Source organism: Urocampus carinirostris, chromosome 13, assembly GCF_059441175.1.
Source record: "Urocampus carinirostris isolate Australia breed hairy pipefish chromosome 13, RoL_Ucar_1.0, whole genome shotgun sequence".
Classification (NCBI taxonomy): domain Eukaryota; kingdom Metazoa; phylum Chordata; class Actinopteri; order Syngnathiformes; family Syngnathidae; genus Urocampus; species Urocampus carinirostris.
Window position 1 is genome coordinate 334,641 of NC_142361.1, and position 27,570 is coordinate 362,210.

The following is a 27,570-nucleotide window of genomic DNA, read 5'->3' on the forward strand; positions in this document are numbered from 1 at the left end:
GATTTACATTATTTTTAATGGGAAAATCGATTTCGGTGATTGAACAAATCGGTTCTCGAACAGGGTTCTGGAACGGATTATGGTCGAGAACTGAGGTTCCACTGTACATGAAAACTATATTTCTAGCATAGCTCAACAAAAACGTGCCCTGATAGTCAGTTGATAAAACGATTCCCCGCATACATGGTCTTTTTACATTCAGAACAGTCGAGTGAATTCTGCCGTGTAAAATATTTACTCCAAAACACGATAATGCCGACAGATTGTAAAAAAAAAAAAATCCGCCTGAAAGCTTTCCTGCATCGCAAGTTCCTTGTTGTCATCAGTATTTTTCGGCCCATAATTCTCAATTCGAAGTAAACAAACTCGTGAGTTGATTTCCAATATGGCCGTTAGCCTCTGAAACTTTTGATTGACACCACTCTCGAACAATTGCAACATTTTTTTTCTCGGTCCTCAGCCTGCCATCGCCTATGTCTGTTTTGAGAAAACTGACCTATTTTGGCTTAAAAAATCTTTAACCACGAGTGACCGTTTCAAATAATGATTTGAAACTTTGGTTAGCCAATTAAATTCCCAACACAAATGTATTCATATTTTCAATGTCTATTCAAATTAGAGCCAAAAATAAGCATGCAGAATGGACCATGAGATCAATTTTAAACACGAGTATCACGCAGAAGTGTGCACAATCAGTGATTGACTTCTAAAAAGTCAAAGATTTCCAGCTCCTTTACAATGGGATCAAGAGGTTGCAAGTTTGATTCCTGGCTCCTCCGTGTTATATGTCGAAGTGTCCTTGGGCAAGACACTGAATCCTTAATGCTTCCGATAAGCAGGTAGTTGCCTTGCATGGCTGACGCTGCAAAGGGTATGTGAGTGTGTGTGAATAGGTAAATGCGCGTGGGAAGGTCTTCATTGACTTGAAAAGCGTTATATAAATGCAGACCATTTACATTTATAGTTGTAAAATGGTCCGCTTCAAAATGGCCACTTCTGGAAACGCTTCGACATACCTTTAGAAAAATGTGTGTAAAATGCACTTTTAATTTTTCAGATTGTGATCACATTTTTCAAGTACCCAGGTATGGCTTATTGTCTCATCCGATTACCAGCTAAGATGCTTATGCTACACTCATCAGCAGGGATATGATTGCAAAATATTTTGTTAGGCGAAAATAAAAATCTTCTATATCAGTGTGTTCCAACTCAGATTTCTTAATGTTAGTGGTACTTGCAGTGATTATTTCACTTCGGGAAAAACATCAGTGTGTTACCTTTCATAAGAGACCAAAACCGTTCATATTCTCCAGAACAGCATTCAATTTACTTTGGGTAAGTCTTGGATAGGGATTTTAGGTGAATTTTACAGGATTGTTAAGGGGTTAAACAGTCTTTAGAAATCAACTAACTCAGGTCCACTTCTTATATTTTTAACACACCAAACGCCTGGCTCCAACCTGGTGAAATTGGTGTTGACGCTTTTGGCTGCATAATGCCAACAGCGTTGTTCCCCCACACACTTAACGCTGTTTTCAGCTGTTTATGTTACTTATTTTGTTGTCATATAAATATATTAGCACATGTTTACTACTGTCTAAATAGAATGGGAATGAGGACTGTTTAGTGTAAAACGTGAGCCCTTTATTTTTAAATGACTCCTCCAGGGCAAAAATACTGCGGAGAATAGTGCCAGATGCAACACAGATTTGTCTTTATGTGTTGTTTGAATTGGTGATTGTCCCAGTAAGGTTCTAATTTCCATTGGTTTGTTATTGTTCCTCAAACATAAAGGAATTTTCTGCAACCAGACATTGACGACAATAATGTGTAAAGAGTGTGTTTTTGAAAGATAATCTTCACTGCTGTTCAATTTGAATCTATAAGTTGATTTGTGGGTGAAAATTTCGAAATATATTTGGTACAGTGTAAGTTTTGAATAAAGTACCGTAAATTCCGGACTATAAGCCGCTACTTTTTCCTCAAACCTTCAACCCTGCGGCTTATTCAGTGATGCGGCCAATTTTTGTAATTTTTGTAACAGCCGCCAGCGGCGCTCGAGTACAAAAGATAAGATTTAGACCGGTGGAATATATGCGCCGAGGAAGACTGCAACTTCTTACCTTGTGCACAAATTAAATTAGCGTAGACATATCCTCATCATTCAAAGTGCAAAAAGAAAAGCACATAACGTGACTTTCAAGCTAAAAGCAAACGAACAGTCCGATAAATACGGAAAAAAAGCTACTGCACGTAAACTTCACTTTGCGAGCGTGATGCTAGCGTGTTTTTGAATAAGGGAGCGTGGGACGACGTCTATATGACAAAGTCTCTTTCCCATATTGGGGAAGACGACTTTATTGACGTCAGTTTTATGGAGGAAGATTAGGACGGATTACCGTGGTTTCTAAAAGTACGGTATGTTTTTTTTTAACAGACCCGTTTACTGAGTTGCGAGCGCGTTGCTAGTAGCGTTTTGCTACCCTTCACAGGCATGGTTTGGGATGAAAGTTATAATATTATTATTAAAGCTTTGAAAACTCTCTTGGTGTACCGTCTTTCTTTGTAAATGTGTAACCGATGTATAATATGTATTTGCACCTGTATATTTTTGTAATGTATTTATTTGAGACACTTATTCTGATATGTTTTGCGAATTAAAAAAGAGGGACGGAGCAAACACGGGCTGACGGGAAGTGGGTTAAAGTTGAGTGAGACCTGTTGTTGTGGCGTACAATAGTGGATATATATTTTTACCCACCCTTACCTTTGGAAATACAGACTTTTTTTCCTTGGATTAATTTCGGACTCTGCAGGTCTGCATCAAATGTTAAGTACCGGTATCAATTTCTGTTCATTTTGCCGGCTGTGGTTTTTGGACTGTGTACTTTGTATTCGGTTACAATCGCAGGACTCAAAATCGGGTTTGGGCTAATTTTGTGATTGTGTTATATGTTTTAAAGTGGGCACATGCGGCTTATATACAGGTGCGGCTTGTGTAAGTACAAAATCTGTTTTCCTCTTAAAATGTGGTGGGTGCGGCTTATAATCAGGTGCGCGCTATAGTCCGGAATTTACGGTAATGTTAAACCTCCTGTTTTACATATGTATTACTGTGAAGAAAATAATTATTTGAACACCCTGCTATTCCTCCCACTTAGACATCATGCAGGGGTCTGAAATATCCATCGTAGGTGCATGTCCACTGTGAGAGAGCTAAACTAAAAAGAAAAGTCCTCAAATAACAGTGCATTTTTTTAAAACTATTTATGTGTGTGATATAGCTGCAAATAAATATTTGAACACCTGAGAAAATGAATGTAAATATTTGGTACAGTAGCCTTTGTTTGCTATTACAGAAGTCAAACGTTTCCTGTAGTCTATCACCGGGTTTGCACACACTGCAGGAGGGATCGTGGCCCACTCCTCCACACAGATCTTCTCTAAATCAGTCAGGTTTCTCGGCTGTCGCTGAGAAGCACGAAGTTTCAGCTCCCTCAAAAGATTTTCGATTGGGTTCAGGTCTGAAGACTGGCTGGGCCATGCTAGAACCTTGATATGCTTCTTACAGAGCCACTCCTTGGTGTTCCTGGCTGTGTGCTTGTCGTGTTGGAAGACTCAACCACGACCCATCTTCAATAGTCTGACTGATGGAAGGAGGTTGTTTCCCCAAATCTCACAATACACGGCCCCAGTCATCCTCTCTTTAATGCAGTGCACTCGTCCTGTCCCAGGTGCAGAAAAACACCCCCAAAGCATGATTCTACCCCCCCCCATGCTTCAGAGTAGGGATGGTGTTTTTCAGATTGTAGTCTTCATTCTCTTCCTCCAAACACGCTTAGGGGAATTATGACCAAAAGGTTCTCGTTTGGTCTCATCTGACCACAAAACTTTCTCCCATGACTCCTCTGTATCATCCAAATGGTCATATGCAAACATTTGCTGGTCTAAGCAGGGGAACTTTTTATGCCATGCATGATTTCAAACCATGACGTATTAGTGTATTACCTACAGTAACCTTGGTAACTGTGGTCCCTGCTCTTTTCAGGTCATTTACCAACTCCTGTCGTGTAGTTCCGGGCTGATTCCTCACCTTTCTTAGAATCATTGAAACCCCCCTAGGTGATATCTTGCATGAGGCTCCACTCCAATTGATATTGACCGTCATGTTTAGCTTCTTTCATTTTCTAATGATTGTTCCAGAGCAGCTTGGTGGAAAAAAACCAAGCTGCTTGGCAATTGCTCTGTAGCCCTTTCCCGCCTTGTGAAGGTGTACAATTTTGTCTCTGGTGTTAGCTCTTTGGTCTTCGCCATGTTACAAGTTAGTCTTACTGATTTGATTGTATGGGGCGGACAGGTGTTCTTTAATTTCAGAACCGACCGTGATTTCTAAGTGGGAGAAATGGTAAAATAGCAGGGTGTTCAAATACTTGCAATAATCTATGGTCTGTGCAGCCCTTTGATACTCGTTGTGATTAAGGGCTATACAAATCTACATGACTTGGCTTGACTTCACTGTATATGAAAAATGTTGGTAAAAACATGGACTAATTTCTCTCAGGGTATCATGTCAAGTCACATTTATTTGTATAGCCCTTAATCACAACGAGTATCAAAGGACTGCACAGGATTACAATTACACCATCGCCTGATTTTAAACCAACATTTCTCTTTCTGCATCATTGGAGCCATTGTCCCGTCACTGGAGTGTCCTTTAATCTTTGAGGAAATATGGCAAGCAAATGCAACTTGGTCCGTTTCAGCGACCAGCGACAACAAAACAAAAAGACATCTCACGACTGTGTTGCAATCTTGCACTATTCTCCACAGTGTGGATGCCCTGTCGTCTGGAAGTAAAGGGCTCACATTTTACTTGACGCAGTAGCAAATATGCGCTGTTCTTCGTAATCCACTACCCGACACTAAAGTAGTCGCCATCTTGAATGGTCACATGAGCCGAAAACACACGAGGTAAACAACTTGTAGCAGAGCTAGAAACGGAGCGGGTTAAAACTGCTTGAGGAATGTGGGGGCATTTTGCATGCTAAGATGTTGAAGCTAAGCTTCCCACACGGTTGGTGTCAGGTGCAATGTTCCCTCTAATTTTCCTTGGGTCTGAGCGTTCACACAAAGTCTGTGAGCAACGCTTGAAACAACAGTGAGCAACCATAATCCCAAGTGTGGCAAGATAATTATCAAACATGTCCAAAACTTGACATCAAGTTACATTTTGCTGAGTTTCCGGCGTTGCAAAATTATTTTTCTCTTTTGAATGAATTGACTCTTGTACTATTGCAAAGGTTGTACGGCCTACAAACGTTGTTTGTTCTTACAATTCTTTCACAAGATATCCATTTTTTTTTTATTTCCTGATATATTTTGTCGCATAATATTAACATTTTTGGGGGCTTATTTAGTCGGTTGTAAGATACAGAACTGTACTTAATCACATTTTTTAGTGGAAGTACAATGGTGGCAACAAGATTCACTTGATATAATTGGAAATTATTTGAATGCAACACAAACTTTTTCTTCTTTTTTCCGTGTTTTTTTTCTACTTTTTTAAAAATTCCTTTAAAATAATTCTCATTGGGGTTTTTTTCCGAGCTGTTACTTTTTTCTTTTTGTTCTCTATTTACTTATTTCCTACATTTCTTTTCTTTTTTTTTTTTCTAGCTTTTTTCTAAAAATTTTCCTTTTTTTCTCTTCCTTTTTTTCTTTTTTTCTCAGCCTTTTATTACTTTTTCATTTTGGTATTTTTTTCTTTTTTGATCTATTCCCCCCTTCAAGTCATTATGTGCATAATTTTACATAATATTTGGTCATGTTGGGATTAAAGAAGCAAAAACAACCTGAAGAGCCGGTTCCTTTTAGTGAGCCAAGCTGAAGAAGCCGGTTCTCGACTAACTTTACTCAACTTCGTTCTACTTCGACTTGACTTCAAAATACCGCATTTAGGACACAACGTCAGGGGAACCCGTGTATTTTTACCTTAATGCACTGTAACTTTGACTTAAGTCGCTTCTTAATTAGTAATTTTGAGCCCTCATTTTTGTGCGCTGGCTAGATTTTCTTGTGCGCTGAGGATGTGCGAGTAGTGCGCAATTGCGCACGCGCGCAGCTTAGAGGGAACACTGGTCAGGTGTGCACCAGGCTTAAGACATCTCAAAAAAGGATTGGTTAGCATGGGTTGCTTCTAGTTACCTAGCGACATTAGTTGTAAATTGCTTGGAAAGATCCAGCCCACTGTTTTACAAACGTTATCAGGGCAGGATCATTTAACCCCTTAAAGTTCCCCTAAAATGTGTCTAAATTCCCAATCCACGACGCACCCAAAGTGAATTGAATGCTGTTCTTAAACCATTTGGAGAATATGGACGGTTCTCTCTTTTGTAAGGTAAGTCACTGAAATAATAATCACGGCAAGTGCTATAACATTGACTTGGAACACACAAAAAAAAGGTTTATTCTTGCCTGATTTTTAAAAAAATAATTCTTTTTAAAAATTCTTTATTCATCAATTCCTGCAGATGAGTGTAGCAAGGCCCTCTTAGCTGGAAAACCATAGACAATAGCTTGCCTGGTGTCTTGTCAAATTTGATCACAATCTAAAAAAATAACAATTCCAATTTACACATTTTTCTAATGGTGGGTTTAGGTATTTCCAAAAATGGCCATTTGGAGCGACCAGTTAACAGCACTAAACATTTTGCAACTAAGTATTTTACTGTTTTGAAAGAGTTGTAAATGTTAAACCTTTTTCTGGAAGTCAGTCAGTGATTGTGCACACTTGCGGTGATAATGGTGCACATAAAGAATGCGCACACACATTGGCTCACCATTTTGTCAATCATTATTCAAATCAATTATTAATGGCTGAAGAAATAGGGAGCTAAAGGAGGCGATCTCCTTTTGATCAAACAAGCCCTTATTGGCTAATGCGGGTTTTAGAATGCAAAAATTAACCTCCTATAAGCCGAGAGTGGTGTCAATCAAATGTCACAGTCTAACAGCCGTATTGAAAAAATTTTTACAAGTCTGTTTATTTGTAAATGTAAATATCTGGCAAAACAATGTCCAATGATGTAGAAATGCTTCACGTGGATTATTTTGATCTGTCTGCATTATCACGGTTGGATTCACTGGATGGTCCTGGATGTAACGACTCCATTTTTTCCTACATTCATCTCATTAAATGACTGCAAGGGGCGACCCGACGGTGAAACGTTAAAGGGTTAACATAAAACATAAAAGTGAAATTTATCTTTTGGTTCCTTTCAGGTCGCGTACGTATTTTGGTTGCCACAGACTTGGCATCTCGTGGCTTGGATGTCCATGACATCACGCACGTTATTAACTATGACTTCCCACGAAACATCGAGGAGTACGTGCATCGCGTGGGCCGCACTGGACGAGCAGGGTGGGTCTGCAAGGAAATGCAGTAATTTGAAAACCATGTTGATTTAATTACCATATTTAACACGCACTCGAGTATAACGCACACCCCTAGTTTTTTTTTTTTTTTTTAATGGTAAGAAATGTTGTTTAACTTTTTCTCTAAGCATTGTAACTGACAAACGTGTTTGAATATGTGTGTAGAAAAAATTGATTTAAATTATATTTATTCGGTTCAGAATATAATTCTGTGGTCACTGATTTGGCCAGCAAGTGTTGCTCATGGTTTCGCACATTAATTCATTTAAAATAGCATCATTTATCGAAACATTTAATTTTTAGCTTTAAACTATTAATTTTGCAATTCATTGATATGGAAAATCTTAGCTCAGTCCAGAAGAAAAAATATTGACACATAAATAAAAAATGCACGTGGTCTGATTCTAACAAACTATTCTTTCGTTTGATTCAATTTTTCTCGTTATATAAATAAAACAAAGTACATTGTTGACACAAGCACTCGCAGTGTTAACAAAGGAGGGAGGGGGAAGCAATTTTGCAACGGGTTAACAGTACTGATCAATTTAAGATAATCGACCCATTTAAATGATCAGGAATTATTCTCATAGTGTGTCAACATTGAATAATTTCCCAAAACACCAAAGCCACGTTGTTGCATTATCTTTTTCTTGCGTACCTCTGAAAACAAAGAAGCACCTTTCTTGGGGAGAGGGTTGTGTGAGACGCAGCACATGGCCTCACAGGAAAATGAGGAAAGCCAGGTTCCTTTCCCTTTTGGCGATGGACTTCACGGCGGTTGTTCTCATCCAGACGACAGGGAAGTCTCCAAGCCTCATAGCTCTGGGGTGCCCAAGGCCCAAGCCTGGGGACTTCAGTCTGCCATCTTAGACCTGGCTCGTGCCACCCACCTCCCCGAGAGGGGATCATTTTGGCAGTTGGAGCGTGGGTAAAAAAGAGAGGAATAAAGCTGATTACACTTCCCTTATTAAAGTATTTATGTCACGGTCATTCGAGGCGGGCCTGTGATAGGGGAGTTCCTGTTGATGCTTTTCAAAATATAATGCTCCAGTTAGTTGATTATAATTAATAATGGTAAAAATTATTGATAAAAAGAAACATTTCATGCTGACGCATAATGAAGTAAATCCTCTATCATCAAACCTGACACATATGCAAATCATTAATGTTTTGCTTGCATATTTACACTTAGGGGTTTCAAGTACTTATTATGCAGCGAGAGAATCTGGTCACTTCCTGTAAATTAAATGAAAGTATTGTCTTTCGAGTGACTCAGTGGTTCGCAAATGGTTTTGTGTAGTTCCTCTACAATAGGCACACCAAATAAGGTGCACGTTTCAAATTCTGGACAATTTGAGTTTTTTGTGTGCGCCTTATAGCCCGAAAATTACGGGACAGGCCCTACCGTAAGACCATATGTAACATACACACAAATTTTGAGGTTTTTATTTTTTTTTAGGTTAAAAAAGTGCATTGGACAAAAATTAATTGGGTAATTAAAAACAAAAAAGGTTTAAACATTATGATCCAGGTGCTCGGGAGCTGCTATTACACTGGTAACCAGAGAAAACTGGAGGATGGCACCAGAACTGATTCCCATCCTGGAGAGATCAGGGCAGGTTAGCCATCACTGATGCTTCAATAATCCTTTGATCACAAATGTCTCATAATTTAAATAAATGGGTTCTACAGGAAGTCCCCTTGGAGTTGGTACAAATGGCAGAAAGATATGAGAAGTACAAAAAGGAGAAGATGTTCTCAGGTTCCAATGGTTTTGGCAGAGGATGTGGCGGAAGACGCAATGGCCGAAATGAGGGTAGGGATCGCAGCCAGAACTGGGGATACTAATACTACTTCTTTCCCAAGCAAATCAGTTTATCAAAGATTGTAATGAGATGTTTATAAACTTTGCAATAAAGTTAATACAACTATTTGTTTTTTACAAACCAGGTGAACCTGGAATTTGCTTTAATTTAGACTACAGTATATTGAAGAAACAAGTCTAAATGCTCACTGCCCCTTAATAAAAACGGAGCATGGTAATTTGTATTCCTTAGGAGAGAAAATATTTTCCAAGAAAGCAGTATTTTGTTTTTTTAAATGTTGTTCAGTAGCTAAAGGTTTTTGTTCACACACATCACATTGGTTATTTGATGACCAGGTTTTTGTATTGTGTTGTATGTGATTAAAAATATTTTGTTTGAATCTAAATTGGACCCTTTTTTGTAACTTGACCCCTTCACTTTGTTATTCTGGTTTATAAAAACATTTAAAATTTAGTTTTGATTGCTCGATCGAAGTTGGGTAAAAGCTCTGCTTAACATACTAACTCACATTACTTTTTGGTTCTCTTAAAAACACATACCAATTTAAAAAAAATAATTAAAAAAATCAAAAGCTTTTTAAAATTTTGACAACATAAAAATATTGACTTGAGACTAGTAGTCTACGACGGCTTTATCTTGAAGCGAGATTAAAATGAACTGCTCCAACGATGAGATTCCATTTCAGTTTTGGTAAAAGTTTGCCACTTCTGGTTTCAAACAAGCTCATGTTGTTTTTTTTCTGAAGACTGATTGTATCTTGCACGTTAAAATATAGTGTGCAATAACATTTACTATCTTTTTAATGTCAAAAGTTCAGCGTGTATGGTGGTCACTGGAGGCGGGTCCTGTGACCGGTAAGTTCCTGTTGATGCTTTTCAGAAAAAAAATCTTCATTTGTCTGATTATAATGATTATAACAATTATAATTGTTGATGATAGGAAAAAAATAATGCGGACACACAATCAAATAAATCCTCTATCATAAAGCATGGCACGTAAACAAATCATTAATCTTTTGATTGCATATGAACACTTTAGGGTCTCAAATATTTATTATACAGCTGGAGAGTCTGGTCACTTCCTGTCAATGATTGTGGGTCTTTAAAGGAGTCAGTGGTTGGCAAAAGGTTAGGGGAAATGTTTTTCTGGCAGTGTAGGTCTGCTACAATGGCCTAGTCCGGGATGTGAAGGTGGGAAAAGCACACAGACATGAAGAACTCGTACACGTGCATTGGCACCCGATTGGATCCCCCGTTAACACCACCAAATTACAATAACGCCCAGTTGCTTAAAGTTCCATCCATCGTAAAAAATTAAGACAACCATGTTGTTTTTCTATCCTAATGGTGCCAGCCAAAATCCCAATCTACCGTTCTGTGTTATTATTTGTGTTGTTATATCCAAGGTTCTTCTGTAAATGATATGGAAGGATAATCTTTAAAATCCGAGTGTGTTGGTGTCTTGATTAACGGATGGTGAACTTCAAAAAACTGGGAAAGAAAATTCCCTTAAAATTCTCATGTAGCCAGCCTTCAGATTATTGCAAGGTTTTTATCTGTTTTGCTGATAAAATTATCTGAGAACAATTGTGCTGATAAATTTAAAAAGATTAAAAGTGGTGTCCGGAATTTTACAATTTTCTTGTTACTGATGCCCAAATTATTGCAATCTCTTTCAAGCTGCGTGTGCAAACACGTGACTCGCTCGAATATCCGTAATTTTTTTTATCTTTCTGGGCATTTGAACAGTACTTGAAACCGTCCTTTTCTATCAAAACAAAACCGCAAGCACGCACGCAAAATCACTCTCCTCCTGCCGCCTCTACTCCTCCACTGCAATGCTTTTCGCAGCTGCATGGTAAAAGTAAGATGAGAGCATATAGGTACGGTGGGGAAAAAAATACAAGGGCTCTTTGAACTCTGTTTGGCACTATTAACGAATCCTTCGTGGCATGCAGGTACCAATTACTATATGTACATTTTAATGCTTGTTCGACTCAATCTATTGGTCAGCTGCTAGGACAAAGATGAAGATCTGGGTGATGAGAATATGCAAGATTATGTGGAAGAAGACGTGAAAAAACAAAACATTTGGCGATACAAAAATATCATATGGTCTTCATCACACGAAGTGGCTGGCCACTTTGTGCCTCCGACACTGCTGGACCCCAACTTCGTATGCCATCGCCCGCATCAGTAGGCACATCACCGCATTCAATTTATTTTTTATCGGGGAGATTATTAACCACATAGTCGCAATTACTAATTTACAAGTAGAAAGAACAATAATGCGCTGGTACACGAACTCCATGCATACCTGGCTTCTTATTTTAGCTGGCATGTACAAGTCAAAAGCTTAGTTGACAAAGAGTCTGTGGGACAGGGAACTAAGTTGTTGATGTTGTTCGCTGCAACTATGTTCGTTTTTAAGTTTAGCCAGATAAACTGAGCCCTGCGCTTTGACAACAAGTAGCACCGGCCCCAAAGTCATTGGAATAAGCTTGCACCAATCCAGGATGTGTGGTTGAAGTGGAATAGACGCCTGCAGCTGATGATTTACCCTGCTCGGGACATCTGCCTGGAAGAGCAGCTGCTCTCGTCTCGGGGCCGCTGCTCATTCAAATGATACCTCCCAAGCAAGCCTGCCAAGTACGTGTTAAAAGTGTGGGCAGTGTGTGACGTCGCCACCTCCTAAGCGCTGAATTTGGAGGTATACATGGGAAGGCTCCAGGAAAACAAATGTTGGCATGGGAGTGGTGCTGCGACTATGTAGTAATTTAGATGGCCACACGGTGACGACGGATATTTTTTTTTTACATCGTTCCCCCTGCCTGCTGAGCTAAAAGAAAAGGATCACATTGGTGGGAACGCTTCGAAAAAATAAAGGCGAACCCCCATCAGTGCTCGTGCGGTCATACACCAGGCAGCCACATTCAAGGTGAGTTTTATGTTCGTCATCTAGACTTTGTGCTGCATTTTTATATATAAAAAGTACTAGATGAATAAAAGATTCTGTTTTCATTCAGCCTATTTGCCTTCACAAAGGAGTGCACTCTAGTGTCCTATAAAAAGGCAAAGTTGTGCTACTGATGAGCACAAAGCTCCATGATCTGGAGGTGGTGGAGGGAAAACCAAAGAGGATCCTCGATTACAACCACTGCAAGGGAGCGGTGGATCACCTGGACCAGGGAAACACAAGTACTGTCTTTTTCAAAGATTTATTTGGAAGCTGAGGGTTTTTTGTTTGTATTTGGCAGGCATGTGCTACTTATTTATGCCAGTGGCAGGCGCATAGATTTGGCCCATGTGTCTTTTTCAGCGCAGGATTGACATCTCAGGATTTAATGCTTTTGCGCTATACACACAAATAGCACCAAACTGGAACAGCAAGACCTTATAGAAGACTGATTTTTCTGCTGGAATTGGCAAAGTCCCTTTATTCACCTGAAATGTGGAAATGTTTAAATCTAAGCTTAAAACTCACTTCTACTCCATAGCATATGAATAACCTACTCTTCTCGTCGGCTGAAAAATAGTCTGTGTAATATAGTGTAATAATCTGTGAAGCCCTTTGAGACTCTTCGTGATTTAGGGCTATACAAATAAAAATGACTTGACTTGACTTGACCTGAAATCTCCCGAAGAGAGAATCAGAGGCTGGAGCAGAGAGCACAGTTAGATTCTACAATTGAGCTGGCAATTGCTGCACAAGAAAATAAAAGAAAGCGAGTGCAGCAATTTAGGCTTTGCCCTGCACCAATTAGGCCATCAAATAAGTGTGTCACATGTGGGATTCCCATATGCTATAAGCATATTAAAGAAAATATGTAATGAAACATGTATCATGCGACTAACGCTAAAGCTGTCATACATACATATATATATATATATATATATATATATATATATACACACACACACTATCTACCCTGGTCATATCCCTCAAGAGGGGTGACTGACAGCAAGACAAACACATACAAAAACAAAGAAAATAAAAAAAGAGAAAAAGTAGAAAAAAAAACACACAAAACTTTTTGGACCACGGCCAACCCAAATGCCCAAACACCCAAACAAGTTAAGCACTTCAGGACCCAAGTTGGTCATGCTTTCATCCCTCCAGATGAAACAAAGCGGCCATGTCACTCGGGTCAGGGTGACACAACACACTCTTCTATTCAACAGCAGGGCCCGACAGCTTTCACTGGTTTACCCCTGTGTCGGGGTTTCAATGTAAATCTCTTGAATTTCTGTCTCAAGGTAATTAGCTTGTTTTTATATTACTAAATATAAAAACAATGTTTCTCATACACATACACACATAAAGCGACGTTTCAATAATAAGTGTAATTATATCTCTTGTACGTTTATCAATCTTGTATTTTATTTTGAAATCATGTTCTTGTGTGCACTAATCTCTCTGATGCAAAATAAACATCCCTCTCTCTCTCTGTGGTCTTCGACCAGGTCGGACGTGAGTTCTTTTCTCTGCCGTTATAATGTAGAATTAAACTATATACATGTATTTTATCTGTGCAGATATAGCCATTAAACAGTCTTAATAATGTTCATCTCTCACACCCTGCCGCATCATACAGATGCCCTGCCCATCCCTTAGAACGCGTCCAACCATCCCAATATCCTTTTACAACACATCTCAACTCATTCCTATCACCAACAATAGCTCTTGCTTCGGCCATATTTAGACCTCTTTCCTGCAGTGCACTCATAGCACCATCCATCCACGTCAATCGCGGCCTTCTTCTTGGACTCCTTCCATTTACTTCTGCTCTGTAGATCCTCTTCAACATTTGCTCCTCATCCATCCTCTCCATGTGTCCAAACCAACCGAGTACTCTCCTATCCACACGCTTGCTCAGTTCCACAACTACTCCAGTTCTGTTTTGCACAATTTCATTTCTCAATCCATCCAATCTTGTCACTCCTAACATACTCCTCAAACACTTCATCTCAAAAACATTTAATTTCCTTCTAATATCTGCGTTCAGGCTCCAAGTCTCTGCACCATACAACAGTCTGCACAATGACACTCTCATACAGTCCCCTTTTAACATCCATACTCATACACTTGTTGCTCATCACTCACCTTAGAGCACCCAAAACCTCGCTTCCTTAATTCACTCTGTGCTATACCTCGCACTCCATTCCACCAACTACAGCATCATCACAACCTAAGTATCTAAAGCTTCCAACGTGTCCAGCACCTGTCTCCATGCAACCTTATTTCTAACGCCATGCCCACCTTATCACCTTACTCTTCCCAACATTAACACAATGTATGCCTATCACACACTCTTCCAAACACCATTACCAACCTTTTCAATGTTTCCTCACATACATATATATATATATATATATATATATACACATGTGTATATGTGTATGTACTGAGAAAGCCCTGGCTAAAGCAACCAATGAGCTCCTCTTAGCCATAGATTCCGGTGCCTCGTCGATGTTACTGTGCAGGATCTCAGTGCTGCTTTTGATACTGTCGACCACAACATATTACTTGCTCGTCTTGAATGCATCGGTATCTCAGGAACTGTACTCTCGTGGTTTAGGTCCTACCTGTCAAACAGGACGCAATGTGTTAATTACGGCAATCTGACCTCTTAACACTTTGATGTCCCCTGTGGCGTTCCACAGGGCTCTGTACTTGGCCCCATTCTTTTTAGTATTTATATGCTTCCACTTGCTGTCATTATCCACAAGTATATTAATTATTTCCATTGCTATGCAGATGACAATCAACTGTATCTGCCACTGGAGACAACTGGACAGTTAAGTTGTAGAAATCTAAAACCTTGCCTTACTGAGATTCAAAGATGGATTCACTAAATTTTTTGTGCCTTCACCCTGAAAAAACTGAAATGTTGAAACACTGCCTTGAACCAAGACACATGTAATATCACCCATAATGACTGGGTCAAAAATCTAGGTGTTGTATTTGATCCTAATCTGTCGTTTCAGTTACACGTGAAGAAATGACTAGAATAGTTTTCTTCCACCTCCGTAATATTGCGAAGATTCGTTCGATGCTGTCCCAATCAGATGCACAGGTTCTAATTCATGCGTTTATTACTTCTCGGCTTAACAACTGGAATGTATTGCTTTCTGGGCTCTCGATGTCTAGCATCAAAAGTTTGCAGTTGGTTCAGAATGCGGCAGCTAGACTCTTGACTGAGATAAAAGTTTGAGCATATATTATATTTAAGGTTCTCTTACTAAAATACAAATGTTTGCATGGACTTGCGTCCTCTTAACTCTCAGATTTGATTTTGCCCTATGTTCCTGCACGAAGCTTCCGCTCGGAAAATGCCGGTCTACTTGTGACTCCGAGAGCCAAGAAGTCTGCAGGCTCGAGAGCGTTTTTTATCCCGGCCCCGTTGCTGTGGAATGCTCTGCCTCCGGAGATAAGATCTGCAACCTCAGTGGAAGTTCTTAAAAATAGACTTAAGACACACTATTTCAAGGCTTATAATTGATGCCCACCTCATATTTTGTATTGTCCTGTCTTTTTCCGACTACCTGGCTGGTGGTGATCCGAGGGAGAAAGACGATTTGGGATGAGTCAGCAGACCAGCGTCTGACCTGAAGCATGTTCAACACCTGCATCGACCAGCAGGCCAAAATGGGAAGCTGCGTCACTGCTGTTAAGGACTTTTTGGACTAGTTTACAGGCTAGAGCTTCAAACTTCAACATGTTAGTGGTCTCTTTCCTTCAGCTTCCGGGTTATCGAGCGGCGGCAATTTTGTGTTTCCCTTATCGTCGCGACGACGAGAGCGATCCGGATTCCTGCTATACCAGAATTCTGGACTGAGATTTTTCAGCTTGAACTGTTGGAAAGTTCCAGATTTGTATTGGTGTCGTCGGCTCTGTGCGGGGAAGTGGCAGTCAAGTTAGCTTTGCCTCAGACATGACCTGCCTTCACTCCCCGCAGCAACTTTCTTTCCTGCTCGTCGACCGTTCGGCTTTTGGATGACTCCGCGGCGTTGAACTGTCTCGTCGCTCGTTTGAGTGTGCTTCGTCGAGAGCGAGGCGCTACAATGTTGAGAGCGAGCCGCCACAACGTCGGGTGAGATTCGGCTAAACGAAGTTAGCATTAGCAGTCATTCCGCTTTCCGAGTTCAGCCGGAGGGCGCTCAGGCGAGGCGATCAGCGGACGGTGCTGTAAGGAGAGTGGAATTTTCAAGATGCCGAGCAGGGACAAGGAACTTGAGGAAATTAAAAAGTCACTTGGCTTTATGATGGACAAAATGGATAGTTACCAAACAACAAAATACAATCATGAGTTTAATGGCTAAAATCAAATATCTAAAAAACGAAAAATGGAAAAGTACAAGAGGATAATGTACTAGAAGGACTTGTAGAACTTGAACAGTACACCAGGATCAATTACATTATAATGACTGGTCTGGACATCAAACCTCAGACTTATGCCAAGGCTGTGGCAAATAAAAGTATTACAACGAATGCTGATCAAGAATCTGCTTAGCAACAGGTCATTGCTTTCATGAGTTATAAAGGGATATCTATCAGTGCTGAAGACATCGAAGTGTGAGAACCAGCCTAAAGCGACCATACTGAAATTTGTCAACAGGAAACGAAAACATGAAATCCTTAAGCAAGGGAAAAAACTAAAAGGGACAAATGTTTATTTAAATGAACATTTAAGCAAAAAAACCCTAAACTCTGACATTGCAAGACAAGCTCGATTTTTGAGGAAAACAAACAAGATACAAGGAACTTGGACTTCAAACTGTAGAGTATACATAAAGTTAAACGGCACTCCAGAAGAATCACATAATTTGGATTCGAGAAATGCAGGAGCTGGACAGATTTGCCTGAAGGCCTGGATACAGTGGAAAATACATATGACAATGGACAATCTCTGTCAATGATGGATTCAAATGAGACAATGGCATCCTGGACTGACAACATGGACACTTTTATTGAAGATCACAATGAAAAAAATCTATCATAATTTATTATTAGACCATCATCTACCGGAACTGAGCAATATTGATCACACTGACTCCAATAATTCAAAATTAGACGAAATCGATCCTGACCACAAATTTCTATCAACTAGTTCGGACAATTGCAAATACTATACTGGAAATGAATATAATACTTTTGTTAAATCTGAAGGGAGATTTTCAATAATTTACTTCAACAGTAGAAGCATGTACACAAATTTTGAAGACATCACAGAATGCTTACAGCACTTTTAGGACCTGTTTAGTGTGATTGCAGTTTCAGAAACGTAGTTCAATGAGGAAAATAGAGTTGATTTTGAATTAAATGACTATAATTTGAACTATGTAAATAAAACAAAGAAAATAGGAGTAGTAGCTATATATGTGCACAAAAGATTGAAATCTAAAATAATACAAAAAATGTCATTGTCAAATTTGTCATCGATGATTTACTTGAATGTCTTACAATAAAAATCATAAATGAAAAACGGATAAATATTATAGTCAGTTATGTATATAGATCACCGGGCTCAAATCTGGAAACCTTTACAAACTGGGCTGAAAAAACATTCAACAATCCGCAACAAAACACTATTCATCTGTGGAGATTTCAACATAGATTTAATGAATCCAAACAAACATAAAAACATTGACTATATTAATGTAATGTACAGTATGAGTTTGTACCCAACTATATAAAGGTCTAGTAGGATTACTTCACACAGTGCTCTCATTGACAATATATTTACAAATAATATTGAATTTACAAATGTCAGCGGTTACTGGTTTGTGATATTTCGGATCACCTACCAGTATTTAAAGTGTATGATGAAAAGGTTACTAGACAAGAATCAACTATGGAATATGTTTACAAACGAGTTAGAACTGAAGGGACTATTATTCTATCATTCTATGAGGACTTAATCAAAACATGGAATGCTATATATGGTACAGATGATCTGGATTGTGCGTTCAATAATTTTTGGAAATATTCACCAACAAGTATAACAAAGTGTCCAATGAGACAAACTAATATTTAGAATAAATCTGTAAAGCATCCATGGATAACTAAGGGTTTATATGCTTGTAAGAAAAAAAAACGTTATATATAAAATTTATTAAACTAGTTTCCTCCCACATTCCAAAGACATGCATTTCAGGTGGATTGGCCGGTCCAAATTGTCCCTAGGTGTGAATGAGCGAGCGAGTTGTCTGTCCCTGTGTGCCCTGCGATTGGCTGGCAACCAGTTCAGGGTGTCCACTGCCCGATGATTGCTGGGATGGGCTCCAGCCCCCCGCGACCCTACTGAGGATAAGCGGTGCAGCTAATGAGATGAGATGAAGAACTGAGGAAGCCAAATCCCAATATAAAACGTATAAAAATAAATTGACAGGAATAATAAGAGCGAGCAAGAAATTAAACCATACCAATTTATTATATAATAACAAAAGTGATATTAAAGGTATTTGGGATATATTAAATAGTATAATAAAAGGAAAGAATAAGTAATACAACTCCAAACCATTTTATTGATAAGAACAGTGAAAATTATAATTTGAATCAAGTTGTGGAAAATTTCAATAGTTATTTTGTAAATGTTAGACCAGAGCTAGCTGCAAATATCCCAGAGTGCAGTAGTAAGCAATTTGAGTCACTGATAAAAATGAACTCCAAGACCATGTTTTTATCTGGGGTTGCGGAATCAGAGATCTTGGACGTGGTTCACAACTGTAAAAACAAAACGTCTATGGATTGTTTTGACATCGATATGGTACTAATTATAAATACCATTGTGAAACCATTGACCTACATATGCAATCTATCGTTTCTAACAGGCAAATTTCCAAATCAAATGAAAATGGCATCCATCTATCCATCCATCCATTGTCTTCCGCTTATCCGAGGTCGGGTCGCGGGGGTAGCAGCGTTAAAAGAGGCACTGTCCCCGATGTCCACCCAATGTTGCAGAGGCGTGTCATCCATGACACGCCCACAACATCCAGAGCTTCAATGAACTCTGGGCGGATCTCATCGACCCCCGGGGCCCTGCCACCGAGGAGTTTTTTGACCACCTCGGTGACTTCAACCCCAATGATACGAGAGCCCAACCCAGAGTCCTCAGGTTCTGCTTCCCCATAGGAAGACGTGTCGGTGGGATTGAGGAGGTCTTTGAAGTACTCCGCCCACCGATTCACAATGTCCCGGGTCGAGGTCAGCAGGGCCCCATCGGCACTATACACAGTGTCGATGGCACACCGCTTCCCCCCCTAAGACGCCGAATGGTGGACCAGAATTTCCTCGAAGCCGTTCGGAAGTCTTCCATGGCCTTGCCAAACTCCTCCCATGCCCAAGTTTTTGCCTCTGCAACTGCCGAATCCGCATTCCGCTTGGCCAGCCGATACCTGCCAGCTGCTTCCAGAGTCCCACAGGCCAGGAAGGCCCGATAAGACTCCTTCTTCAGCTTGACTGCGTCCCTCACCGCCGGTGACCACCAACGGGTCTGAAGGTTGCCGCCGCGGCAGGCACCGACCACCTTACGGCCACAGCTCCGATCAGCCGCTTCGACAATGGAGGCGCGGAACATGGTCCACTCAGACTCAATGTCCCCCGCCTCCCTCGGATTTATACTTATTACAAAAATGGAAACAAACACATTTTTACTAACTATAGACCAGTATCTCTGCTTCCTCAGTTCTCTAAAAGATTAGAGAAACTTTACAATAATAGACTAGAACAATTTGTAGATAAACATAAATTGAGTAATGAATGTCAATATGGTTTTAGAGCAAACAGATCAGCAACAATGGCTATGTGTACATTGTTACAAAGAATGACAATACAAAGGAAATTATTATTATTATTATTATTATTGATGCAGTAGAAGAAATCACCCATAGCATAGAAAAAAAGATACGCAGTTGGGGCATTTATTGACTTAAAAAAAGCATTTGATACCATTAATCATAATATACTATTAAAAAACTGGAAAGATAAGGTGTCAGGGGCTTGGCTTTGCAATGGATTCAAAGTTATTTGACGGGAAGGAAGCAACATGTGAAAATGGGAGAGTTGCCATCTGAATACTTGGACATCTGTTGTGAAGTACCGCAGGGTTCTATCCTGGGTCCAAAGTTATTTGATTTGTATATTAATGATATTTTCATTCATTTCAAAACTATTAAAATTAATAATATTTGCAGACGACACTAACATTTTCTATTCAAATGATAACTATATTGATTTGGTAACTTGCATTAATTGTGAATCAATTAACCTAAAAGTATGGATGGATATAAATAAATTATCTTTAAATTTAAATAAAACCAAATAATATTCTTTGTTAATCGCAAGGCAAATCAAGATTTAGGAGTAAAAATGGATGGTGCTGCAATAGACATTGTATCAAAAATTAAGTTTTTAGGGGTCATGAAATGAAATGATCTGCATTTATATAGCGCTTTTCAAGTCAAAGAAGACTTCCCAAAGCGCTTTACAATGTGCTCCACATTTACCCATTTACCCACTCACACACCAATAGCAGCTGTGCAGTCATGCAAGGCGCCAACCTGTTTATTGGGGGCATTAGGGGTTCAGTGTCTTACCCAAGGACACTTCGAAATGTAACACTGAGGAGCCAGGATTTGAACTGCGATCTTTTGACCCCAAGATGAGCACTCTACCTCCTGAGCTACTGCCGCACAATAATAGACAAAAAATTAAGTTAGAAAACACACATCAGACACATACAAACTAAGGTATTTAAAAGCATTTCAATAATTAATCAAGCCAAATTCCTTTTAAATTATAATGCATTGTATTTAATTGTTCTCTAGTTCTGCCATACTTAACATATTGTGCAAAAGTCTGGGGCAATAATTACAATAGTTCACTACAGCCCCTTTTTAATCCTTCAAAAACGTGCAATAAGAACCATACACAGGGTAGGATATTGGGATCATACTAATATTTTATTAATGCAGTCCAAATTATTAAAATTGAATGATTTAATACAATTTTTCACTTCACAACTGTTGTTTAAGGTCAACAAAAACATGTTGCCAGAAAACATCCAAAAATTATTCACTCGGAAAGAGGGAAATCATGCCATAAATTCCGGACTACACAGCGCACCTGATTATAAGCCGCACCCACCACATTTTAAGAGGAAAACCGATTTTGTACTTACACAAGCTGCACCTGTATATAAGCCGCATGCGCCCACATTAAAAAATGTAACAAGTCAAGTCAAGTCATTTTTATTTGTCTAGCCCTAAATCACGAAGAGTCTCAAAGGGCTTCACAGATTATTACACTCTATTACACAGACAATTTTTTTTTTTTTTTTTTTTTTCAGCCGACGAGAAGAGTAGGTTATTCATATGCTATGGAGTAGAAGTGAGTTTTAAGTTTAGATTTAAACATTTCCACTGAGGTTGCAGATCGGATCTCAGGGGGAAGAGCATTCCACAGCACCGGTGCCCGGATGGAGAACGCTCTCAAACCAGCAGAACACTTCTTTGCTCTTGGGATCACCAGAAGACCGGCACTCTCAGATCGTAGGCTTCGGACCGGGACGTAGGGGCAAATCAGATCTGAAAGATAAGAGGGAGCAAGTCCATGGATGATTTTGTACAATACTAAGAGAACCTTGAAATCACATCTATGGCTAACTGGGAGCCAATGCAGGTTAGCCAAAATCGGTGTTATGTGATCGTACTTTTTTGTCCTAGTTAAAAGCCTCGCTGCGGCATTTTGTACCAGCTGAAGTGACTTGATTCCAGACTTTGGGAGACCAGAGAGTAGTGCATTACAGTAATCGAGACGGGAGGTGACAAACGCATGAATTATAATTTCCGCATCAGACTGAGACAGTATTGAACGGATTTTAGCAATGTTACGAAGATGGAAGAAAGCGGTTCTAGTAGTTTTCTTTACATGCATTTCAAAGGATAGATCAGGGTCAAATATGACACCTAAATTTTTAACTGAGTCACTCTGTGTGATGTGACATTTGTCAATGTTCACAGTAGTTTTTGAGAATATATCACGGCATTTAGATGGACCAATGACTAACATTTCGGTCTTTTCAGAGTTAAGACGCAAGAAATTGAGTGACATCCATTCTTTTATCTCAATGAAGCAGGCCTCCAAATTTCCACAGTTTAGTGTGTGAGATTCCTCCAACGGAAGATATAGTTGAGTGTCGTCTGCGTAGCAGTGGAAACTGATATTGTACTTGCGAATAATATCACCTAATGGAAGCATGTAAATATTGAAAAGAAGGGGGCCAAGCACTGAACCCTGCGGAACACCGCAGGTAACATTAAAGGGCTCAGATGTCATTTCACCATATTTAACACAGTGCGTCCTATCTGAGAGGTAGGATCTGAACCACGAGAGGACGGTTCCTGAGAGACCAATCCATTTTTCCAACCGTTCTAGTAGGAAATTGTGGCGCACTGTGTCAAATGCAGCACTAAGATCCAGCAGCAGCAAAAGTGATGAAGCACCAGAATCCATTGCCAGTAGGAGATCATTTGTTACCTTGATCAGAGCTGTCTCAGTAGAGTGGTTAGCCCTGAATCCTGATTGCATGGATTCAAAAAGGTTATTCTCGGATATGAAAACATTTAGCTGCTGTGCCACTACTTTTTCAAGTACTTTAGAGAGGAAAGGTAGGTTTGACACAGGTCTATAATTACTTAAGATTTCTGGATCAAGGTTGGGTCTTTTCAGTGTGGGTTTAATAACGGCGGACTTAAAAGCTGCTGGAACTACACCTGAGGAGAGTGATATGTTTATAATATTTAGAACTGAAGGTCCAAGGACGCCAAAAAGACTTTTAATAAGTGAACCTGGGAGCGGGTCGAACTGGCAAGTTGTCGGTTTGGCCGCATTCACCACCTGTTTGAGATCATCAAGTGACAGTTCACTAAAACGGGACAATTTCCCAGGACAGCCACCCTGTCGTGCATCTGTAGATTTCAGCCCTTTAGTATGTGTGGTATTAATAATTTCTTTTAGTAACACAAACACAAAATTAACCCAAACCCGACTAAGTTCCGCGATTGAAACTGAATGTCCTTCATTAAAGTACACAGTCCAAAAATCACAGCCGGCAAAATGAACGAAAATTGATACCGGTACTTAAGGTTTGATGCAGACCTCCAGAGTCCGGGTCCCGTTGAAAGTAATCCAAGGAAAAAAGTATATTTCCTAAGGTAAGGGTGGGAAAAATATATATCCACTATTGTCCTCCGCGTCCACAAACAGGTCTCACCTTTACCCAACTTCCCGTCAGCCCCGCGTTTGTTCCGCCACTTTTTTTATTCGCCCGTGCAAAACATATCAGAATAAGTGTCTCAAATAAATACATTACAAAAATATACAGTTGCAAATACATATTATACATGGTTACACATATTTACAAAGAAAGACGGTACACCGAGAGAGTTTTCAAAGCTTAATTAATAATAATATAACTTTCATCCCAAACGGTGCCTGTGACAGGGCAGTTAATGGTAGCAACACAGTAAACGGGTCTGTTAAATAAAAAAACATACCGTACTTGTAAAAATTACCGTAAACCGTCCTCATCTTCCTCCTTAGAACTGAAGCCATCAAAGTCGTCTTCCTCAGTGTCGGAAAGAAACGTTGTCATATAGACGTCGTCCTACGCTCCCGCAGCCTCACTCGCGCTGTCACTAAGTCTCATCCACTCCTGATTCTGTGCCCTCCTCTCCGTCACGCAGCAGACCGGCTTTTTGGCTTTAGTTTTTTTTTATGTGCCTTTCTTTTTGCATTTCGCATGATGAGGGTATGTTTACGCTAATTTAATTTATGCACAAGCCAAGAAGTTGCAGTCTTCCTCGGCGCATATATTCCACCGTTCTAAATCTTACCTTTTGTACTCGAGCGCCGCTGGCGGCCGTTAGAAAAATTATATAAATTGGCCGCATCACTGAATAAGCCGCAGGGTTGAGGGTTTGGGAAAACAGTAGCGGCTTATAGTCCGGAATTTACGGTAATTTAAGGGGCTTTAGTAAATTCAAAATCCCAAAGGTGAGAACAACCAGGAAAAGTCTGTGTGTGGAGTCAAACTTTGGAATAATTTACAAAATGAAATCAAACAATGTCCAACTATTCATGTGTTCAAATTAAAATACAAAAAAACATTACTAGCGAAATACAGGGATTAAAAAAATGGGATATGAGTGATTGGAAATACTGTGTTTAAAACTACAGTTAACTTGTTATTGGTGCTATTATACCATTACTGTTATAAATATGTTTATTTTTATTGTTATCATTGGTGCCGCAGTGATATTTGGTAACTAGTGGCATAATGACGTTGAGGGATGGGTATTACGAAGATTGGTGTATAAAATGTGATTATTGTAACTACCGTATTTTGCGCACTATAGGGCGCACCGGGTTATAGGGCGCATCCCCAAAAAATAGCTTTTGGTCCTATATCTTCCATAGATAAGGCGCACCGGATTATAAGGCGCTACAATGGGAACGTCGACAAAACAGTCAGATGATTCAGTCAAACTGATTACCCCCTTAACATTCCCAAAGCATGCAAAGAAGCAAATACGTGTTGTAGACACGTGCGGATGCGGTGTCCGTACGATGTCACTTAAATGCGTCATTTCAAATATCATTCGGGAGGTTAAAGTCTTGGAATTCAAGAAATGCCAACCATTCCTTCCTTTTTTTTTCGCTCGCAACTTTACTGTGCATATGACAATAAACACTTGGAATTGAGTTTAATTCACTCAAATCATCACAGCAACATCAACATCGTTCTAAAACAAGATACCGGGAAAATATAAAGCCGCATAACTCACCTAAGTTCTCACGTTCAATAATGATACGCAATCATGGTCTTCTTACAACCGTGAGTGTAGTAAATCCAGGAGAGTAAAATGTTTTCAAATACAGACTAATGAAACATGTTTCTTTATGGCGAAGTTTAGCAAGCTTGCTATTCAGTCATCCTTTTTGGCCAATTTCAGGGTTTGTTTTGGCCCTTTAGCGTATCCGAGGCTCCGAATAACTTCAGCCAATAGCGATCGATTTAACAAATGATTGACACATCTTTTTCGGCCAATTGCCGGGTTTGTTTTGGCCCTCTAGCCAATCCGAGGCTCCGAATAACTTTAGCCAATAGCGATCAATTCAAATGATGATTGACACATTGGTTAGCCAATGAAACGCCGGTATATAAATCCCAGCATACACCGCGGACTACTCCACGTTCGGGGGAAAATTGAGTCGGCGGCAGTTGCGTAAGTTGCGAGACCTTGCGAATTTAATATTGAGCCATATATAAGGCGCACTGTATTATAAGGCGCATGGTCAGCTTTTGAAAAAAATTAAGACTTTTAGGTGCGCCTTATAGTGCGGAAAATACGGTAGTTACAATAATCACATTTTATACACCAATCTTCGTAATACCCATCCCTCAACGTCATTAATTATTGATATTTGACCTATGTAATAAGTATATCCATGATATTTTTGTTATATTAGACACAAGAGGAGAAGAGGATTTGTATAATGTATTTAATAGGAAAAATAAGCATCTGCTTCGGACTGCTCCTTTTCTAACATGTTATGTGACATTTTGTTGTTGACTCATTGTTTTTGTCCTGTTTTTATTTTAATGTTCGAAATAAAGTTTTCATTCATTCTTTATTTGATGTTTACTATGTTTGTGTACTGTGACTCGATGCTAAATCTATTCCACACTCGTGAGGCCCCTTCAAGGTTTTTTTCCTTACGCTGAGGTTTTGAGTTATTCCTTGCCCGCATGTTGGTTTTAGATCAGGCGATGGTGTAATTGTAATCCTGTGCAGTCCTTTAAAATGTATCTGTGTGTGTCTATGTCTGTATGTCTATATATACATACATATATACAAACACATATACACATTATATATATTACACACATTCATATATACATATGTGGTACTTCATAAAGGGGGGACGAGTTTGAAAATAATAAACTGTGCTATTTGTTAAAATTATTGTATTTGTTAAAATAATTGATTGACCACCCAATTTATCTACAGCCTTATAGTCCAAAAATTACCCTATTTTATGCATTTGTCGGGCACTGACAGGAAGGAATTAACCATTGAACATTTTTATTGATTCTGATATGTAAAGGTCAATGAGTGCAAAAATGAATTTTATTGATGATTTGAATTTGTAATATTCTCAATCGTCACATACTGTCAGATTATGTCGTCATCATTTGAAGTCAATTCCATGATAAGAATATACAAAACTAACTCCCTTATCCAAAAAAACAAGGCCATAAGAAAAATCAGAATCTTTCTGCAGTTCTACTGGCAACCACTCGGATGGTTCCATACACCTTGGAAGGCGGACTACCTGTAAAAGATAAAACTATCATTAGTAAAGATTTCATTTACTGTCAGTGTGTCAGGAAAATATTCACAGTGGTTGACATTTTTAACGTTATGTGACACAGGGTTCGTAAACCTTTTTCATGGCAAAATTCAATCACTTTCAAGACAAATTTTTCCAGTACCTTTGTTGTTGTTGTTGACTTTGATGACTAAAGGCAGCCTTCTTTCTGCTATCACATACTTTGTGCTATTTTGAGCTGTTCCTATTATCTAACATGTTTTTTGTGTCAACTGGCTGCTATAAACTCACATGAATTCTGACATTCTGCTTCAACCATGCATGCGCAGCTTTAATAGGTCACACTTAATTACAAACACAAAAGAGCATGGCGTTTAATACAGAAAACAAAAATAAGTACTGTATGTATGAAAAGCAGAAAAATGAGCAACATTTTGACTCATTTTAATGATACAGATGGTTCCCTACTTATGAATAAGATACGTTCCAGACGATCGTTTGTAATTGAATTTGTAAGTTGCTTCAGTGCTATATTTTGTATGGAATGTATGTTTAAGGTTTATGTAAGTATGTTTAAGGCTTGTAAAAGTAACCCATTGTGTTTTGTATTGAAGAACAAACATTTAATAAAATAACATGCTCTGTAAAGAAATAAATTAAGGTTTAACTTAGTTTTGGAAGATGAGCTTCAAGTGTTGGGCTACTTCCTCGCCGAAAAAAAGCAATCCAGTCATTTCTTGAACCACATTAAGCTTCCTTATTCCACTTTAATTTCAAATGACACGCCTTGCCTCTCTTTACACTTTACACCAACCATATTGATGCACGAGCTATTCAACAATAAAAATGTTTTAGAGCGCTGGAGATACAGTATAGAATGTGAACACACAAAGGAGGAAGAGGAATCAGA

General features: G+C 39.2%; 2 protein-coding genes and 1 long non-coding RNA gene across 6 annotated transcripts in view; 1 reads left to right on the forward strand and 2 right to left on the reverse strand.

Annotated features, from left to right (window-relative positions):
- The window catches only part of LOC148353445 (uncharacterized), a 69,678-nt gene extending 61,249 nt beyond the window's left edge, over window positions 1-8,429 (reverse strand). The window contains exon 1 of one of the 2 annotated variants that reach the window (XR_015852488.1): window positions 8,113-8,429. This is a non-coding gene — a long non-coding RNA (uncharacterized LOC148353445). Of the gene's footprint in view, window positions 1-8,092 lie in introns of both variants that reach the window. The other variant, XR_015852489.1, reaches the window with a different exon arrangement.
- The window catches only part of ddx43 (DEAD (Asp-Glu-Ala-Asp) box polypeptide 43), a 74,799-nt gene extending 65,154 nt beyond the window's left edge, over window positions 1-9,645 (forward strand). For both annotated transcript variants that reach the window (XM_088351485.1, XM_088351486.1), the window contains exons 14-16: window positions 7,282-7,420; window positions 8,966-9,053; window positions 9,127-9,645. In XM_088351485.1, coding sequence (XP_088207611.1) covers window positions 7,282-7,420; window positions 8,966-9,053; window positions 9,127-9,282 — 383 coding nt within the window. In that variant the 3' untranslated portion in view covers window positions 9,283-9,645. The remainder of the gene's footprint in view (window positions 1-7,281; window positions 7,421-8,965; window positions 9,054-9,126) is intronic.
- Window positions 9,646-26,440: 16,795 nt separating this feature from the next.
- pno1 (partner of NOB1 homolog) overlaps window positions 26,441-27,570 on the reverse strand; it is a 23,113-nt gene continuing 21,983 nt past the window's right edge. For both annotated transcript variants that reach the window (XM_088351751.1, XM_088351750.1), the window contains one exon: window positions 26,441-26,663. In XM_088351751.1, the coding sequence (XP_088207877.1) occupies window positions 26,596-26,663 (68 nt within the window). In that variant the 3' untranslated portion in view covers window positions 26,441-26,595. The remainder of the gene's footprint in view (window positions 26,664-27,570) is intronic.